The 21,633-nt window shown below is 37.7% G+C and overlaps 2 protein-coding genes across 4 annotated transcripts in view; one reads left to right on the forward strand and one right to left on the reverse strand.

Moving 5' to 3' along the window:
- CENPP (centromere protein P) overlaps positions 1–21,633 on the reverse strand; it is a gene marked incomplete at both ends in the record, with an annotated part of 116,417 nt that overhangs the window by 67,437 nt on the left and 27,347 nt on the right. The window lies entirely within an intron of this gene.
- OMD (osteomodulin) lies at positions 13,936–16,076 on the forward strand (the record flags this gene model as incomplete). Its single annotated transcript, XM_079540260.1, has 2 exons — positions 13,936–14,875; positions 15,760–16,076. The coding sequence occupies 2 exons, from the start codon at positions 13,936–13,938 to the stop codon at positions 16,074–16,076; spliced, it is 1,257 nt and encodes a 418-aa protein (XP_079396386.1).

Raw genomic sequence — 21,633 nt, forward strand, 5'->3', positions numbered from 1 at the left:
GTTTTCAGAGAAAAGGCAATAATTTCTTATGCCATCTCATACCAGTTGTGAGGATGTCTGTCACCTATGAGAAATACTTACATTCAGTGGCCCTCCTCTTTTCTTCACCTTTTAGCTAGCATTTGTGGGCAATAACAACTTACATGGGCATGCTTTTATTTAAAACCAACTGAATGTCAATACAAAAATGCACCTTACACAGTTTCAGCAAACACCTGATCAGAATGATAGCCAGCTATTGCTCACACACTGATGTTGAAAGGCCACAGTACAATGCATTTGAGTATCAGCAGACAGAAAACTGCCAAGAAACCAACCCTACCTCTACATTCTCCACAGATGCTATGGAAAAGGGAAAAAGGGAAGAAGAGAGATTTGCTGTAAACTCTCCTAAGAGTCTTCTTTTAATATATATTCCTGCTACAAATATCTACATTCTGTAATTAAATATATATACATACATATACATGTATATTCCAACTAGGCTTTCCAAATTCTAATGCATTTCTCTCTTCTCAACACCTACCAGGTCCTTACAAGACTGTTAACAGATTTCACCAGAGGGTGGCAGCCTATTGTTACCAAATGAAGGGAAAGCAGCTCTAAAGATAAACTTACCAAGATCGACACTGCACGATAACACAGCTGTGAGCCTCACAGATAATGATTCAGCTGAATAGTCTATTTAAGTACCACAGTACTGTTTGACTACATTTGAAGTCCAAATTCTGTGCCCTGCTCTATCAGTAACGTGTCCAATAATGAAATGTATTCATCTCCACATACATTCCTCCTGCCTCTTTCCCCAGTATTTCACACCACAGCGATACTAAGAATGAAACAAATTAAAAATTAACAGAAAAAAAAAAACAAACAAGAAATTTATTAAGACACCAAAATTGTAAAGAGTACAAGATATCATCAAATCATGATTCTAATTTGCACCATTAGCTGTGGGAAGTGCATGCTGTGTAAATGCCAACTTTCATGTAACAAAACATGACCTCTTCGACATTCAGGTTTGAAAGCTAAACAAAAATGCAAGCAAAATCTACTAATTTTGAAGCTCCAAATGACAGCTCAGTAGTGAACCCCAGGGGTCAGTGCTGAGTCTAATCTTATTCAACATTTTCACCAGGGATCAGGATGATGGGGCAGAGTGCATCCTTAGCAATTCACTGATGACACAGAACTTGGAGGAGTGGCTGGTAGACCTAAGGGCTGTGCTGCCATCCAGAGGGATGTGGACTGGCTGAGAAAGAAGGGGCTGATAGAAACCTGAAGAAGAAACCTTTCCCTGAAGAGGGAGAATTGCAAAGCTCTGCACTGGGGGAGAAATAACACGAGGCACACATAAATGCTGGGCCAGCTAGAAAGTAGCTTTGCAGAAAAGAAAGCAAGTCAAATGTGAGCCAGCAGTGTGCCCTTGCAGCAAAACAGCCTAACAGAATCCTTGGCTGCAGTGGCAGAACAAGGACAATTCCTTCATTCCAGTGTTGCTGCCTCTGACTACATGAACAAGGAAGCTACAGAAGCCTGGATTCCTATGAACTTAAGTCTTAGAACCCACAGGTTCTTCCAGCTTGTTTCCACCTCACTCCAATACCTCAGCATGTTCTCCTACAGCTCTGTTCCACAGCTGCCACCTGTTTGGCTGCCAAATGACGGAGCTAGAAGTATGCCAGGGCTTAGTCAACACGTCTGCTTCATCTTGCCATCTGGCTGCTTGCTCCAAGAACAAGAATCTACAACTGTTTTTTCCCCTGCTGAAGGACCTATTTGGAGCACTTTCTACTACCCAGCTCTTTTTTCACTGATTTTAAGAACTACATATATATTTGCTTTTACCTTATGTTAAATTTGGTTATAACTGGTGATGAAGTCAAAAGTTACTGACCTGGTGAAATAACTGACAAACCCAAGAGATAAAACTTCCTTTCCATAGGAAATCAAGAAGTGAAAGTTTGGCTATTGTAATTATAATGAATGCTCCCAAAGTTTCACATTGGCAAGCGAAGCACATGGTAGAAATTCCTGAACCAGCATTCCCAAAAGCAAGACAGATGCCCAAGACTGGAGCATATACGCAGGCTTTACCCACTCACATGCCTTCACTGAAAGTGTTGACACAGCAGCTAAATCCAGGAGGTTATGTTTATGAAATCCAACACAACTTCACTATTACAAAATCTTGAAACATTTAACAATATCCAAAAGGAATTATGTGTGTTCTAAGAAGCAATTTCAGCTGTCTCTCTGCAGCTACCAGCATTAAGCTATGTACCATATCTTTTCAACTGCAGTTGGCCATTCACTAACATTACAACATTTCTGCACAAGTTTAACTTAAACCTAGGTAGTGAAATCATTCAAGCCTAAGATTCTAGCTAACATTTTGATATTTACTCCTGAAAACACTAAAGTAGTTGGATTGGCTCGGTGGAATCAGTTGAAGCAACTTCAAATTTTCATTAAAATATTGCCTAGTAAAGCTGAACAAATCCAAGATGTTTCAACTTAACAAGTTTGAGTTATGTCAATTTGTTCTCTGTTCTCAGACTTTACAGATATTTTCCTATTTCGCTCTGATTAGAAAAAAAACAAGAACTACTTCACTCATATTTTCTTAAATGACTAATTAGTAAGAAGTAGAAAATGAGTAACATAAGCATTAGTTTTCAATGAAGGTCATGGAAAAGATGAAAATTCAAATGAAAATATTAAGAATATCCCCAATCATCACTGCTCATTACTTTGCAGCCTCAAGAGAAAACTTCTGGTTAAACTATTGCACTGCTGATCCAGAAAAACAAACATCCACCACAGCAGGCAAAAGAAACATTAATGTTTTCCATTCTACTTTAATTTCATGCAAATATAATGATAAAGTCAGAATCTGAAGCCTGTGTTTTGGAGGTTTTTCTTTCCTCCTTTTGTATGTTGAGAACTGAAGATTGTCTCATTTTTTTTCCTTCGTTCTGGGAAGACGGGAGGTTTGAGAACAAAGCTGCTAATAGGAAACATGCGGAAAAGCCCTGGAGTAAATGAAAATCTGACTCAAACTCCAGATGCCACGTATCACATACCAGTGTCCAAAATTATCTGCTGAGATACGCGTAAGAATTACTGTGCATACCCAGTGGATCACCTGAAATGGAAGACAGCACGAGGCACAAGCAGAAAGGCTTTCTGATGTTTAAGTGATTTCCAAAAGAAATCAATACTTTGAAACAAGAAGCGAGGATGTTTCTGAAAGCTTTCCTTAGCCATCAGAGACTGAGCTCAACAGAACACGCTGCCAGCAGACAGACTTCTTGCAGTTCTTCACATAAAATATGAACAGTTCTACTCAACAATGCAATACTGGATTTAACCATTATGTTGCAATGACTGAAGAGGGAATAGCATGCAACCAGGTTTGTCTTTCCACACTTTTTCTGTCTTAAAATCACAGTCAGGAAAAATTTGAAGACTACAATATCCCTGGAAGAATAGCACTGTGGATACAGTTTTGATGAGAATCCCACACATTTCCATACAGGAAAGTCTTGCTATGCCTATGTCCCTGCTATATGTCCCTGTACATGAGTGCACAGCTAAGAAGCCAGGACGTGTTAGGCTAACTGCATACATACAGATCACCTATGCAGCTTGTGCAGTACATCTCATAAGCCAGATTCATTACTCATTTATTACTCAGCACCTTCACAAAGTATGGTGTCAAGGGGAGAAATGCTGAGACAAATAAGTTCTCTTCACAGTTACACTTGGATTATCTGTTAAATCATCACAGTTCCTCATTAAATTCTGAAGACAGCAGGAAAATAAAACTCTAATTGACTGCTTGCCAAAAGATATGAAATCCCCTGAGGTGCAGAGAAAGCAAGTGACCAGCACAAGCAAGAACTTGCCTCTTAACTGTTCAGCCTGTGTTATTTTCATGTTACAAGTGCTTTTCAAATATGAAGACCAAAGTAAACACTTTCCTTCCAGAAACACTCTTCATAGAATAGCTTAATTCCCTTCCTTCCTCCTTGTGGAAAAGGAAAGTGGCCTGCCATTACGAAATACACTGTTCTGCCTTCATTTGTATCCCACTTAGGGCCACAAAGAACATTCAGACATCACACTAGCCTTTTTCTTACAGCTCTGTTCAAACCTTGTCTTCTTTCTATTCTACAGGATGAAACAAGGGTCAGCAACAGGACTAACCTTTCGACATGAAGATTGAAGAAATCATTTACCTATTAACCTGACCAAGAGATGCTCAGATTCAAGCAGCAGTACAATAACCAACTATTCTGCAAGAATAATGGAAGCAATGTCTGCTCACTTCTCCAGCAGAAATGCTGTAATGCAGTGTTATTACGTGCTCAAAGAAAGAGTTTCATAGCCAGAAATCAGTACTTCCACAGAATTCCTCTAATTTTCCAATAACAGAATTTTCATTTATATTTTGCATTACTGTATACAATTTCCATTTAGATGTTAACCTCCTATATATGCTTTCAAACATTCTTATTACCTCAAATGCCAAATCTGATTTTGTGAAGAACTTTACTGTTTGTAAGACAACATAGAAAAGGAAAGATAAACAATGTTCAGAGATACAGAATTGTTAAGTACATGCCAGCACAGTGTAATACTCTGCCCTCGAGCTCAGAAAATGCATAATACTATTCTCTAAGAAGAGCCAGCAGAATCTTCTCATAATACCAAAAATTCAGAGATAAAAGACTTAGAATACTTGTAGAAGCTACACTGCATGCAGACATCTACCTCTATTGGTAAAGCTAATAGCTTTATGTCACACTTGACAAACTATGTTTCTATACTGAGGCCTGTAGACTGGCACACTCTGAACTGAAGACAAAATCTACTGTGATGCCATGCAGAAGGAAACGTGCTTCCAACCTCCATCAACCACTATCACAGCCAGAGTTCATAAAGTGTTCTCTTAAACATGGTAAGAGATTCCTTATTCATCAAATAACCATCAGGATTAGCTATGAGCAGCTACATATACAGTAGAGCAATAAACTTATCAGAATATAAAACAGAATAAGCTAGTAGAAGGTTAATAGGCCACTGTTTTTCCTTGAAACCACTGTCAAGGTAGAATCTGTAGGAAATAGTGCAATTAGTACTGTAATTATTGTGTATTTCGCCTCTTCTGAAAACTAATTCTCGCTGATAAAGCCTTCCAGGAACAATCAGTATTCCTGTTCAAAGCTCAATAAAGTGCATTCAGAATGAATGCGGAATCACAACATTTCAGAAAAGTAGAAACCAAGCCTGATTTTGAAAGTCTTCAGCATTCTGCATTCTTCTTACTGCTTCTACCCAAAGGAAGAAAAAACTCATTATTACTTATTAAAAGCTTGTATGATTTAAGATAAAGCAATTAAAACAATGCATATTAAAAAAAAGTTTCTTACCACACTACCTAAAAATCGTTTAGATGTTTTCCACATGCACTTTCCTTCAAAGCATACATACATGAAGAGATCTTTAATTACTGCTGCTATCAGGAACGTCTTGCTGCAGTAGTAGCTGTATATTATAGACGTGTATTGCTGCTTCTTGTGCTTTGTGCTGAGAACAGAAAGGGTAACACATGTCTCATGTTAACAGTTCCCTCCCAAAGGCTGAGTGCATAGGAACCTGAGAAGATGAGAATATGTGATTATGGAAAATACATCTGTAAGAAGTGCAATTGCTTCATAGATTAACTGTTCTCTCCTTCCAAAGAATGCCCTTCACTTACACACTCTAGAGGGTCAGTCCATTATCTAGTTCACCCATTGGCAGTTCTAAACAATTAGACAACTCACGTCCCTGATTGCTTTCACAGCATACAGATTTGTAAGTTCCAACAAGAAGCCTAGTGCTTGGCAAAGGTGTGATGGGAGTTTTGGACAGCTGTCATATGTAGATGTAGAGCATTGAGATTCTTAAATGCAGCTACCCCATAGGCTCAGTTCTGATGATGTTCAATCTAACCCCTCAATCAAAGCGCTGGCCTCATGCCATCACCAGACTAAAACTCAGCTAAAATTTATTAAGAGGAAAAGCATTATGAATATTTATATTTTGGCTATTTTCATGTATCATATCTATTCCTGAACAGCAATAGGGAAAGGCAACAGTCAGGTGCTAGAAGCATAACAGTAACAAGAACACTCATTTGATTTCCATGGAAGATCAGTAATTAATGCCTAAATCACCTCATCCTCCCTAATGAAATGGTGGCTACCATGAATATTTCTTTGGAACAGGTAAAGGAATGAGTTGGTTTTTTTTTCAAGCAGCTGACTGTAAGAATATTGAACTGTATTGAAATCCTCACCAGAAGTAGCCAGTAGTCTTTCTTTCAAGAATCTCAGAACAGCTAACGATAGAAGAAACAGAAAGCTTCCCACCACAGACTGATGGGATGAAGCAATTATGAGACACTGTCAGCTCTACCAAGAAGAGGCCATTTCTCACAAATTACTCAGGCAAAGCAGAATAACTTCAGGTTGATTACTCGCCATAAATAAAATAACAAATGTACTTTCACATCTGGTAGAATACAGCTGTATGGAAAAGTATCTTCCTTTAACAGAGTTAAATACAGAAAATCCAGAAAAACAGAGCATTAACTGGTTGGAAGGAAGAGTACAGAGATCATATTTTTCCTTATAAGTGGAGATGCCAGGGACACGCACAGATGAATGACAACATGTAATAATACTCAGTGTTTCTATGGAAGTTTCCAAGTCACAGTTTCTGGCTGCAGAGAAAATGTACTGCAGACACAACTCACTGCTTGTCACATTCTTCTATTCTTTCCTGCAACTTTGCTGTCAGCCACTACTGAAATCTGGATACAGGTCTAGGTATACTGAGTTTCATCCAATGCAAGACTCTGTTCTGTCATGGCATGCTCATATACTAGCACTACAAGCTCTTGTGCTACACAAGTAGATTTATTCAACAGTCATTGTAAAAGCAATGATTTTGTCATTGAACAAACTCTAAATAACAGAGTAAAGAGAAAGCATCTTCCATCATAAGTACATCAGGGAAATTGCTGCCAGTGCAAAACATTTTCTTACGCTTGATCATCCAGGAATTGCTTGGTAGATCACAGAATCACAGAATCACAGAATTGTAGGGGTTGGAAAGGACCTCCAGAGATCATCGAGTCCAACCCCCTGCCAAAGCAGGTTCCCTACAGCAGGTCGCACAGGTGGGCATCCAGGCAGGTCTTGAACATCTCCAGAGAAGGAGACTCCACCACCTCCCTGGGCAGCCTGTTCCAGTGCTCCGTCACCTCACTGTAAAGAAGTTCTTGCACACATTTGTGCGGAACTTCCTATGCTGCAGTTTCCAGCCGTTTCCCCTTGTCCTGTCTCCACTCACCACTGAGAACAGCCTGGCCTCGCCATTCTGCCCCCCACACCTTAGATATTTATAGACCTGGATCAGGTCCCCTCTCAGTCTTCTTTTCTCAAGGCTGAACAGACCCAGTTCACTCAGCCTTTCCTCATAGGAGAGATGCTCCAGGCCCTTCACCATCTTCGTGGCCCTCTGCTGGACTCTTTCCAAGAGATCCTTGTCTTTTTTGTACTGGGGAGCCCAGAACTGGATGCAGTACTCCAGATGAGGTCTTACCAGGGCAGAATAGAGGGGGAGGATCACCTCCCTCGACCTGCTGGACACGCTCTTTTTAATGCGCCTTGAAGATAACCTTGAAAACTACCCCTTATCTTTGTCATGAAGTCTCTACAGAAGAAAAGCTGGTTTTTGAAAGCTATGTACATACGATTTGCAGATTGAAGACAACCATGGGAACAATCTGAAGTTGCAGGTATATTTCAGGTACCTTACAAAAATGCATTAAACCTGCAGCTAGAAGTGAACAAACACTAATAAAAAAGATTGATGTAAATTAAGGTATCAGGAAAAGTATGAAAATGTGACCGTTGTACCCATAAAGCTTAATATCTTTATTGATTGATTTGGATGAGGGGATTGAGTGCACCCTCAGCAAGTCTGCAGATGACACCAACTTGGGAGGAAGTGGTAGGAAGGAATATTTTTAATATTTTAAACTCTTTATTGTCTGCATTGATTGTTTGACTACTTGCTATTGTAGCAACAGAAACTTCACGAGGACTAACTCAATGCCCCTGCTATAGAAAAGAAAACCCACCTATGAATGTAACACATGCTCTTCCTGCAACAGACTGAAAGAGTCAATATGTGCAATATCTCCCGTCTAGTAAATCTCCAGAATTATTTTTGAGTTGTAGCTTTTCCTATATTGAACTGTTCTTGGTCAACACATCCTTCATAGGAGCTCTGAGAAAGCAGAACAATTTGCGTAAAACAGACTGCATAAGCCAAGGGCTGCAGAGCTTTCATCATGTAATACCACCTACAAAATGGGAAATAGGTAGAGATCACACTGTAAGGGCCACGTGAGGGGCAGCCATGGCCTCACATATTGAACAGCTTTCCTCTCAGTAGATTGAGTATCATCTCAGCTCTGCAAGATTGTTTATACGATTCAGTGACTCCCCTTTTCTGCAACCTTTAAAAATGCATATTTGCACAGGGACATCATCAGTGCATGACTTTCCACCAAACAGCATGAAGTCTTTAAGAGCTGTTATTACCTGGTACTCTGGGCAGGCTCTGGCTGGACTGAAGGCCCTGCAAAATTGAGCAATTCAGTATCTGATTTTCTAATTAGCTGAGAGCTCTGTGCTTCAGTACCCACATTTTCCAGCCAGCTCTTGAAGAGGATAAATAGAGGATAAATAGATTCTGCAACAATCTGACGATCTGTTACTATTGTTAATAGCAAGCACAAACAAGAAGTGCCTTTGCAGGTCACACACAGCAGTCACACAGGCTGCTAGTGGTCTGCTGACAGCATTTGTGAGTAACAAATTAAGACCTAGGAATTAGGATGCAAAGAGTTTTATATCTGTATTTTCTTTCTGTGCCTACAATCTGACTTAGAAGTGCAGCCCAATGTGGATAATTCATGCCTGAGGTTGTTTCTTTCTTCAGAAACCCACAGGCTTTATGGGAACCAAATTACAGCATTCAGATTTCCTCATTATATTTAATCATGTATCCTCTTTTCTTCAGTACAGACACTGAAAGCAACAAATCAACATCGTCAGTTCTTATCTTCTTACAGATTTCCTTCAATTTGCCAAGTGAAGATTTTGGACTCACGAATCACACCGCTGTGCTGGCAGTGGTTATATTCTCTGCCTACTCTGGAAGTATTTTGCCTCCATACTTCAAATAGACAGTTTTTAAGTTCATGCTTATTCAACAAGCTAAGCACTTAAAATCACTAAATATTAGAACAGTCTTCTCTGTAACGCCTTCAGTTCAGACCCAAAGTTGAAAGCAATAACAATTCTCATTAATTGAATGAGTTAATAACAAATTCAAAACTTCAGATATGTTATTTTAAAAAGTTCGAGTGAACTTAAAAGGTTTGTCACAGCCTTCGAAACAAGATGTCTTGTGGGCATGATGTTAAATTTAATCCTCTCATTATCCTCCTTGTAAGGAAACTCCTACCACAGTTCAGACCAAAGCTAGAAGATGATCCAACCACACAGATTTGACCAAGATGACAAAGTAGAACTTGTTTACATTCAAGACAGCTCATGCAACAAAAAAAAGAAATGAGTCTTAATACGTCCCATGGCTGGCCCTGCATCATCTTCTGCAACTATATATGCTGTAAAGGAAGAGCTTTGCTACAGTTCTCAGATGGACAGGCTCTTTTCCTCTGTCATCATGGATTTTTAAATGCATGGTGAGATTTCAAGTCTTCTAATAACTAACAAGGATTCAGGACGCAATCATAAGTAGAAAACTACACAAAACTATCAGGTATGAAATTTAAATTTGGTCAAATTTTATTTTTAGAGAAAATAGCTTTAATTCTTGCATGTGCCTTATTTTGAACTGTTTATATAACAGATCTTCCAAAACTGTGCATTATATCCTTTGACTTCCACTTTAAAAAGCAAATCAATATAAAACCAACTAATTTGGTAGCAGTCAGTAACACTTCACTGGCTGGTGTTATAAATTCAAATGTCTTTCTCTGGTTCATCATTAGGAATATATTCTAATTACTTTAAAAAAAAAAAACAGTAACTTGTTGTTTGATATTACTTAGGTTTAATTATACCATGGTGGTGACTTAACTGCTTACAGTACAGTTCATAAGGCACTATTTAGGTTTAATTTCACTCTTTCAACCTCGCCTTTGCCATTCTGTATTCTGCATATAAATACATGATTGCTGTAATTTTAATTCCATGTTGCCTGCTCCTACAACTTTATTGTTGCTCCTGACTTCTGATGCTTTTGTTTATATTCCAAATAAAACCATGCGTGATTTTGGTTCTTTAATAATTTCCAGTCCACAATGCTACAGAAAAAAGCTTGGAAAGGTCAAATAGATCAACCTCAGGAAGCTCAAAGCCAAAACAGACTTTACTATTGTGTTATTTTCTTTTCTCGATGAAGAATTTTCCTTGTCAATAGGTTTAGAAATAATGCAACCCTTTTACCAATCCAGAACTATAATAAACTGCTTCCCTAGAGCTTTCTGATGAATCACACAACTAACCCAGAACAACATCTCTACTTCAACAATAAACTCACCCCCTCCTTTTCTCCATTTTTGCATATATATCCTAAGTACTGTAATCCAGCAAAATAACACAATGATATCTTTTCTTTTTTATCCCCTTGTAAAGCTAGGGAAAATATATCCATTCATACCACAAAACTGGTTTACATCTCTCATGTCATTCCTGGCCGTTTCGTACAAAAGCTCATACTCTTTGTACACAAGCTACCACAAACATGCTGGAAACTTACTATGAATTTTAAAACACTACATATTAAAGCCGTATAGCCTGAGCGTTTGCTTCCTGCAGAACAGGAAATACAGACGGTGAAGTGAAAAAAAACCAGCACACATTTGAAGATATTCATCAGGACCCTTTCTATAGCACATGCTTTCCCTCAGCTTTCACAAGGTTAGGACTTTGGCCAGTTGGTTGCTGATTTTTCTTTTTTTGCTGTACTGTTTCTTAACCTCCTCCTCCCTCCAAAGAACAAACAAAAAGAACGAACTCTTTGGGTAACGGATTGAGTGTAACAGAAACCACAAAATGAACTCATGATCTCTGAAATATTTTTGAAATCTTACACTTGTTTTTTTTTTTAATGAACCGATAACACTGAAGAAGTACTTTAAATTTTTTTAAAAGTGATTTTAACAGAATGGTTCTCCCTGCAGACTTGTGACACTGCACCAACAATAGCTGATGATGTGGCACAATACTTTTTTTTTTTCGCTGGCAAATCAGAAGAGGGACTAAAGCTATTATTTTACTTTGCCTTCCCACAAGGCTCCTCACCACAAAATATGGTTTAGGGACATCTTTTGTTCCTCCAGCTGTGTTAGGCTATTGCTCAGATGATTTCATCAGCACGCCAAGCTGCTCCCTTCCACAACTTGAGCTTCCCAGACTTCCAAGTAGTAACTTCTATTGGTAAGCAGGAATAAAAAGAACCAGTTGTGTTATCTTTGCAGTGAGGAGTAACTCATGCATCTAATGTAAGTACTTGATTTCAGCTGGTACACTGCTTACAATACTGTTACTAAGCTCTTAGTTTTGGAGTTTTTTCTTCTTTTTTTTCTTTATTTTTTTTTAAACAGATGTAGAGAATCATGCCTCTATGATTTTCTGTTTTCCTTCAAGTCTCTACGTAAACAGTTCTCATACTGTGTGCATCTGATCTGCTCCCCTCATTACCAAGCGTCAGCTGACACCGTTCTTTGTTTTAAAGATAATAGGTTCTTAAAAATACTTCATGAAGAAGCATTAGTTTCTCAGTGCTTTGAGACATGAACTTCAAGTTTAAGGACAGTAGCCATCCTACCAAATACGCACTCAGCTTCAGCTAAGGTATAAGCAGCCCTCAGAATATAAGCTCCTCCCATTCTTAATGGCCATTATGTACCACCATTGCATCTGCAGTGATTACAGTTCTTCCCTTTACCCTGTCTACATGCCTAGTGAATTGTGCGAAGGCCTAATTAACCTCTATCCTCAAACTATATGGGATTTAGCAGGGTCGTTTCTCCTGGTTTCTAATGCACTACGAATAGAAAAAATGATTAATCACAAATGTTGTGAGCAGCAGAAGTGCTGAAAGAACCAGAAGACAAAGCTGAAGTTCTGGGCAGAACTAGGAGCCAGGAGAGAGAGGAACAAAACAAAGAACATGAAATAATGTTGAGAAACAGATTTTGTCAGAATCTGCTCCAGAGAACAAAATCAAGACACAATAGAGACAGGACTTCTATGGGCAGACACCAGGAGCTCCGACTTGGAGTTAGAAATAAGGTAAAAAGCTATTCTTCTAACATACACTGCCTGAAATCTCTAAGGCAATTAATTCCTCTTGAAGCACATTACTGCTTCCTGAACTCAGCAACTGTCCACTAAGTTTGTCTTCATAGTGCATTAATACAATGCAGGTAGTGGCAGATTGGCCTTTGTGGAGATGCTGCAGCTATTTACCTACATCAGCTCAGATATCTGACAATACTGCAGAGATATGGAGACCCAGCTTTGCTGAGGACCTAAACACAGCTTTTCTTAGGACTCCCTTTCTCCTTAAATTCATAGAATATGTCATGCAATGGGAATCAGCCAGCAATACGAGGCACATGAAATTAGTGTTTCTAAGTCCCATCTCCTTCGTTACTCTTTGACTGTGCCTGGTAAAATAAGATAAACTACTAAGAACAACCAAGAAAAAGAGTTCTATGATTAAGAAACATGAACAGCATCATAAGAAAACTGAGATTATTTGCTCCAGCAATATCTGTGCTTTGATCAGCAGTGTTATGTTTTGACTCACTGTCCAACTCGTACAGCTTGACACGATTCACAACTCCAACTCTGCCAAATAAAAGGGTTCCTCTGACCACACAGAGTACTCTAAAATGTTAGTCTGCCTTTCCTCATCTCAAATTTGACAGGCAAAATTGATTGCAAGTAATCATCTTTCACAGTATCACTATTTCACCTCAGAAGGTGATTATGAAGGTAAATTAGGTATGTCTGGAAAGGTCTTACAATTGCTGAAGCATAGGAATTCTACAAAGAAAACTGCTTATCAGTGAAGATTTCACACAGTAACTGAAATCAAATGCAATGATGGGAATTAAAAATCATTATTATTGCATTGAAGTGAGACAGCCATGTTTTGCAGAATATAGAAAAATATCACAGAACTCCACAGAGCACACAACCACCAATACAGTACCAACTTTTATCTATTTTTACGTCAAATATGATCTGACAAGGATTCTATCTGCACCCATCCAAAATCAATCTGTTAGGCTGGTGCTTAACCCACTATACTGGAAAGAATGCAACAACTACAATGTCTAACAACCCAGATTGCACAGGACTTCATACACACAGTTCTTTTGCAACTTGTCTGTAACACATTAAGGTGAGAAAGGAATGAAGACATGGATTTCCCTGCTACTTCTCCCAGTAGTACACTTACAGTACACCTCAGTATCAGGGACAGCACAGGTAGAAAGCTCTTCATAATCAGAATTCAGACAGTAAAAGTTCAGTTTACTTCAAGACCAGTTGCTTATGGCTGTTTCTTGAAAGATCCAAACTAGAAAATGTTTTTGCTAGTAGTATTGTTGAGAGGGCTCTGAAAAAAAAAGTGTCATTCTGCTTATTTACAGTAGTTTTATACTGCTTCTCCTTGACACTGAGAGATTCATATGTGATTTCACTTATGACTACCTGGGCATCTTATTTTCTTTCTCATCAACAGGGTAGAAGTACCAATTCAAATATGGGGATTCTGAGCCAATTATCAATCATTTACCTCCTTTGGACCACCGCTGCATTTTGCCAATATGAAGACTATGATTTTGGGGACGAATATGATGAGCCAGATCATCAACATCCATATTATTTTAACTCTAATCCAGGCGCACAAGCTGAGGTTCCTCACTTCCCTTTTCCAGTCGAGTGTGCCAGAGAATGCTTTTGTCCGCCAGAATTTCCGCTATCTATGTACTGTGACCATCGTAAGCTTAAAACAATACCAAACATCCCTGCTCACGTCCAACAACTCTATCTGCAAAACAACGATATTGAAGCTGTACCTGCAGGACCATTCACTAACGTTACCATTTTAAGAGAAATTAATCTGAGCTTCAACAAAATTAAGTCTCATATGATTGATCGTAGTGTTTTTGCCAAATTGTCAAACTTAGTGCAGCTTCACTTACAGCACAACGAATTAGATGAATTTCCATTCCCACTTCCCAGCTCTCTGGAGAGACTCCTCCTTGGCTTCAATAAGATTTCCCAGTTACCTGGAATTGCACTGGACGGATTACCAAACATCACCATGCTTGACCTCTGCAATAATTTTCTTGACGATTCAGTACTCAAAGGAAATCACTTTTCAGTCATGAGCAACTTAATGCAGCTGAATTTATGCAACAACAAATTACAGACCATGCCTCCCAGCCTGCCGTCGTCACTTATGTATCTCTCTCTAGAAAATAACTCCATTACTTATATTCCAGAAAACTATTTCAGCAAACTCCCCAGAATCATTGCCCTAAGAATGTCTCACAATAACCTGCAGAACGTTCCACGCAACACCTTCATTAATCTACCAAACCTTTTAGAACTTAACCTTGGACATAACAAATTGAAACAAGTATTCTATGTTCCAAGAAGTCTGCAGCATTTGTATATTGAAGACAATGACATTGAAAGTACGTCGATAGCTCTTCACTCTTGAAAAGCAGAAAAATGTAGAAATGGAATTTGGAGTTGGTTGTAAGGAGCAGAGGGTGGGATAAGCTTTTACTTTACCACCTAATCCCTTAGCCTGAATCAAAAACTATCAGAAACACTTATTTTGTCACTGATTTGGAAGATATGTCACCTGTCAGCTGATGGGTTGTGTAAAATCCAAGCTTACAATCTAGGAGTCATCCAAATTTGCATGTTGTTCAAGAAATATTATGATACCCCTCTTTGCAGACGTACGAGATTGAGCTGTTAATGTTCTGAACCAACCAGTTAACGAGGCATTGACCCAAAGTTCATACACAACATATCTCTCATGCTATGCAGCTTTTAACTTACAGCACAGGAAAGGTACGGCTCCGTCTTCTTCAAGATGGAATGTAAACACATCCTTGGCTAGCTGAGAAGAAACAAAGGCAACCTAGAAAGGATTTTATTTTCCTATTTTCCCATGATTTCCAAATGGATGTTTTGTAAATATTCCACAATTTTTTTCATTTAACTCCTAAAATCACTTTGAAACTTTCTTCTGATGAAACAACTGAAAAATCACATAAGAATTGAAAAATTATATGAAAAATATTCAATTCATATAAAATAGTAATTAAGATTGTAGTTGCAGCCACACTATATGTATACATTTTACCCACAATCTTATGTTTTCCAAATTCTAGAACTGTTATAATTGTCATGTATAAAACTGGCTTAAAACAGAGGAAAGGCTGCTATAATATGATGCATAACAAGTATTTTCCATTTTAAATTCCAAAATTCATTTCAATTATGAAATACTTCTTAAATATAACCTTATCTTCTGAATATTAATTAATATTTTTCTCTCTTACAGTGATAAATGTTACTTTGATGTGTCCATCTATTGATCCAATGCACACCAACCAGCTAACCTACCTACGGGTGGACCAAAATAAGCTAACAGCTCCAATAAGCACATATGCCTTCTTTTGCTTCCCTCATATTAGAACCATTTACTATGGAGAACAAAACAGAAATGGCAACAAGTCCACACAAATCAGAACAGCAGTGTTTCGACGACTTTTAACACCCGAAGAATACGATGAAATAGAAGATGATCATGAAACACATGATCAGGAAACTGAGGAAGAGCATGAAGTAGAAAACTATTTTTTTCCTCACTTTTGGTGAAATAATCATTGTTAATGAGTACATACAGAAATTCTTCCTTACTTGTGGAGTATTCGTGCCCATTTTAGAACAGTTAAATATTTTGGGATCTTTAAGCTATAATCTATAACATGGAGATAGAATTTTAGTGTACATAAATATGCCATTAGCAATGCAGAAAAAAATTTTTAACACTAACAGCAAGAATACTCATGTCAGTATTTGGTAGCAGTATGATATATAACCAGTATTGATGATGGACTTACTTGTGCGTTGGCAGCATAAGCAGTAGAAAATTGACCTTCCATGTTCTAAAGTGATTCAACTTGCTAAAAGTTTATAGCACAGATGATGTAATGCTCAACAGGAATATGTGAATATGTGGACAACATCAAAAATCTGTCCAGCTAGATGTTCAACTACTGGAAGAATTAAGAAAACAGTAGAAAATAGACATACAAGAGAAAAACATGAGAGCAAGATCACAAAAGATCACAGTGTTGTTGCACATCTTCCTCAAATGTTGATTCATTCAATATCTAATTGAAAAGGAAAGCCAAACTTTCAAGTTTCAGATCTTAATATACTGTTTGTGCCAAGATGTATTCTTTACTTCTCAACCTGTGCTTCAGCTATCACAAGTCTTTCAAAAAGATTTTAGTTGATTAGACATGAAGGCAATGAACGACTTTTCAAAGGTTTTAACGGTGTGCATTAACACAACTCTGAACCATTAGACTAAAGTACAGGTAAGATAGAAGTACTGTTTTATTTTATTTTAAATGTAATGCTTTAATTAGAACTGCACATCAGCTAGAGCAGGCACAGATAGTTGCACTCCAGGCTTCATTAACTATTTAGACTACCCTTCAGCATAACTAATACCAATAAGCTGCACCCCCTGCTTCAAAGTTGAGCAAAAATTGCTTCAAGTAATCCAAAGAAAAGTAGCATACATTGTCTGAGCTATGGAAAGCTTTTGTTATGTCTCATACCTAATGAGATTCAAGTCACTACAAGGTAAGAACAGAGAGCACATAAGCCCTTTAGTTTAATTAAATTCTTCATTTTTTCAGCACTTCACTGAAGAGCACAAGTGCAATAAGCCATACATCACGCTACCACATTTATATTATAGTTTAGGGAAACTAGAAGAGTGCAATATAGAAATAGACAAGCAAATGTGTACTAGAATTTCTAAAAAGTTTTAGCTTTCTTATAGTAACAGTTACTTTTTGAAGTCCTTCTTAGTATATTATGTTTTCTAATGCAACAAATAATACGCTAACAAACTGAAAAACCTTAATAATGCGTGTGTATTTATAAACTGAAATTAAGCCCTCATAAGCACGCGAATATAACCATGTCCTTAAGAACAAATTCTTTGAAAAATCTATGCATACAAAATGTATAGGATCATAGGCGATTTGGAGACTTATGTGAACTAACTCCATCTTCTTTCTTTCCTCTGCACCCACATTTTTTTCTTTTCACGTGTACAGTGACCATGAAGATACAGTACGCATTTGTAAACATCTAGCTTCAGCTTTGCAGAATGCATCTTCCTTTGTTAAAAAAAATCAATTAACATTTATCAACCTCAAGAACCCCCTGGCTTCACGTAGAAACATAAATATATTCATTATATTTAAATACTCTTCTAAAACGTAATGGACATCACATACACAAATTCAAACATAAGCACCTGTAACTTTTATAGTTTTATTAACATAAACACGCAGTATGTTAACTGCAGATCTTCACCTCTTTCAGCTTTTAAGTGAAGAACGCACAATCAAAATTAAGACACTTTTTTGAAGACTTCTTCAGCCTTAAAAAGAACACTATTCAGTTATAGTAGTGTGTATATACATACACACACACACACACAAGATCAGAAACTGTCTGCTTAGCTTTATTTTTTGAAGTTGCATTGAAGTCAAACTTTTAACAATTAGCTGCCACAGACTAAGAGGTAATAGCACCGATTAAAGCAAATAAAAGAGACAGCTTAAGAATAGTCAGTTCTCATTATGGATGGAGTCCACAGGTAGGAGTTCAGCAAAAGGCCTGTGCCTAGGTTTATTCTATTTAATATACTTGCAAAAAAATAAACAAACTGGACTGATCAGTGAGATGACGACAAAATGCTAAGAACTAGTGAAGAATTACCAACTTCCAGGATGCTAAGAAAGCAAGCAAATTCAATGTTATTAAATGTAAAGTGATATCCGTGGAAAAGATACCACTAGTTCCATGTGAAAACTAAAAATTCATGATCTGACTCCCATTGCTCAGGAGCAAGACTTGAAAGTAACAACAGACAGTACCACATCAACACTGGCTCCTGTGCTGGACACCATTCTGCTGCTCACATAGACATTAAGAGCACTGTAGAGTTCTGCCCCCTTGAGCTACCTGAGTGCTTGCTCTGTTATTTATTTTCTGGATATTACATGGGCCTTTTCAAAAGAAAACAGATTCTTAAATTAAGAACTAAATAAGTATCAAAAAGTCCGATTGCTTGTTTACAGAAATACAGCAAATACAGAAACAGCCTGGCCTCTAGTACTGCATCCACATGAGCAATTAAGGTGAAGCACAAGGAGTGGATTTGCACACAAAATACTTGTAATGAGGCCACGAAACCCACCTCCAGTTTTTGACGGAAAGGATGTTTATTCCAACTAGCACTAGCGACTAATTAAATCCATTAGCAGTACAAGCCATCAGGTACATCCCCAAGAACACACATCTTCTGGATTGTCACATCCAAAAGAACCAAGTTCAAGTACTTCTAAGAGATCTGTGATACGAATCAAAATACGTGACTTGGCCTTACCAGGAGATTCACTTCAAAGAAGTGCTCCTGATCCTAATGAAAATACCAGCAGAAACACAACCAGAAAACACAGTAACTGATAAACATGGAACTCCATTTCTGCTTTCAACTTTGGCCTAACTATTCAGAAGAACTGTGTTTTCCAAGTCTTATCTACGTAAACAAGGGTGGAACTTTCTTGTAATCTAAGCTCAGTACCATTCACAATCCATGGTAATTAGCAAGGCTTTATTAGAGCACTGCTAGTGCTAAGTACCTATAAATACCTATAAAAAAACCTGTTTAAGATTCTGACACCTATGTAAGCCTATAGAGAAAATCTCATGGATTTCTGGAAAACATTCAGTTACAACTAAGCTTTTGACTACAAAACCAAAGCTCTCAGAACTACATGACTGACAAACTGATTTTTCCACTGTCCGAACTGCATGATACAGGTATAATGAAAAAAGCAAAAATAAAGTAACAATAGTTTCAACCCCACTGTCCACGTTCCTTTCCTTCATCTCAGAACAGCAGGAACTTATTTTTCCTTTTTCTGTTCTTGATTGTTGGGCTTTAATACTGATGAAGATTACTTTTTGAGATATTTACTTCACTACTATGATAATAAATTAGATGGATTAGGACAGAAACTCCCTTTAGGGACAACAGATGGTTTACATTTCAAGTTTTCTTCTTTGACTTCTTATAACTTATTCCATTTCCACTCCTATAGCATGAACCAATTTCCTTCTGCTTCCCAACTTGATCACTGCAAGCAATAAACATAGGAATTTCCTATATGAAATAAAAGATATACTATTTTTTAAACAAAAATAGTATGTACCAAAAGAAATGTTAAGGATTTCATAATCATTTTCATATTACAGGTGTATAAACTTTCCAGAATTAACCAATCAGTGCATAACCAATAAAGTCATAAAACTTAACAAATACACAGAATTATCATATGATGCTCTAAGTTTTATCCCAAATTTACATTACTAACAATCTAGACCTTTAAAAGAAAATCAAATCACTTGATCTTGTAATTCATGTCATAAATTTAATATTAACAGGAAAAAAAACAACTGACCTTCCTCTATTAAAATGCACAAGAGCACAAAACAGACAAATACGATGACTAACCATAAGTACAGTGCATAAAGGAGATGCTATGAATAATGTAAGGAGCACACGACAGGAATATCAAACTGAAGTGCTTATAAGGCCGGCGAGCCTTGAAGCCTCATCTCGTGTCTCCATGGACGTATAGCAATGGCTCTAAAGCAGCGATACTGTTATTAAAAAGTCACCTCCGTTTGGTTAGTAATTCCAAGCCATTTTAACAAATTGAAGCAGGCTGGCTTTTAATTCGGGATTTAAGTGATGGTAAGTATGTAAAAGTTCAAGAGAACTTATCTTCAGAACAGGGCGCTGAGTGAATAGCAGACCGTAGCGTTACTCCACTTATCATTCGTATTTGTAATTATTTGATTCCTAATTACAACTGTGCATTTTCTTTTTAAGATGTACTTTATTCATTTAAAACTCAGTAACCGATACAAGGAGTCTCTTTCTTTTCCTGAAGCGCAAAGAATAAATGTAATGTCTTCAGCTTTAAAAAATTCTGATTGTAAATCAGAAACATATGGAAGGATGCTCATACAATCACTAGGTCATTTTCCAGCTGTCTGTTCTGCAGCTGGTTGCTCCAACCATGACCTTAGCTTATTCTAAATAACAGCCTTGGAAACAGTCGTAACTTTTCATAAAAACAGCAAAATGCATAAATACCTTATCTCCAGTTCTTCAGTCATTCTGGATCTCAAGTATTGTAAGCCTTCTTTTTAGATAAGATGGCTGTTTATCTTAGATCCAATACCATTTCCAAAACCTCCCCCATCCCCCAAGGATGCTGAATTGGAACATACTTTGCTTAACATATTGTGTACAACAATTCTTACATAGTATCAACTTGAATCTGATTTTTGTGAGTGGCTGAAGAAGAAATCAGGAGGTTACTTCCCCCCTTTTTGGATACTCTGGCTTTTTGTTCCCAGAATGAATGTAATGCCCATGCTTACGCTGGTTTGCATTGCCTTACAACTAATTGTACACTCCTTACATTGTGTGATTTCCAGTGCTCATAAGAAAGCTAAACAATAAATCATAATTCATCCTTCTAAGCACATTTAAAACCAATAAAAATTAGAAAGTTACAGAACTTGCCAACATTGTCCTTTAGAGACCATGACACATGATGAAAGCCAAGGTCTTTAAGCAGCTGTAAAAACGCATCTTCTCTTAAACACAGAGTTAATTTGAATGCTTAAACATACATTCAGTTTTGCTTCATTTCATAAGAAATATCTTGACATCAACTCTACGATACTCTTCCTACAGCCCCCTCTATTAACCCATGCACCTCTGAGAGATAAGGTCCCTTTCCTGTTTCCATCTTCATTTTTCCCTCTCCCCCCCTCTGCCTCCCATCACAGTCTGGTATCTACACAGACAGTGCAAGGCCCTGCTGAGGCAACCTGGAGAAATCATTCATAACCAGAAGCCTCAAAGGAACAAAGACTTTCTCCTCTGGAAGCCCAGCTCTGCTTAGCTCAGTCCTTGTGGAGGTTTACCAGCAACAAGACAATTCTCTGCCTCACAGAGAATTACCAGCAACCAGTCCTCACTTTCATCTCAATGAAGGAGGATAGCAAAGCTTTCTTGTAATGTTTTTGTACTAAGCTACTA

The sequence above is a fragment of the Tetrao urogallus genome (genome assembly GCF_951394365.1).
Source record: "Tetrao urogallus genome assembly, chromosome: 10".
Classification (NCBI taxonomy): domain Eukaryota; kingdom Metazoa; phylum Chordata; class Aves; order Galliformes; family Phasianidae; genus Tetrao; species Tetrao urogallus.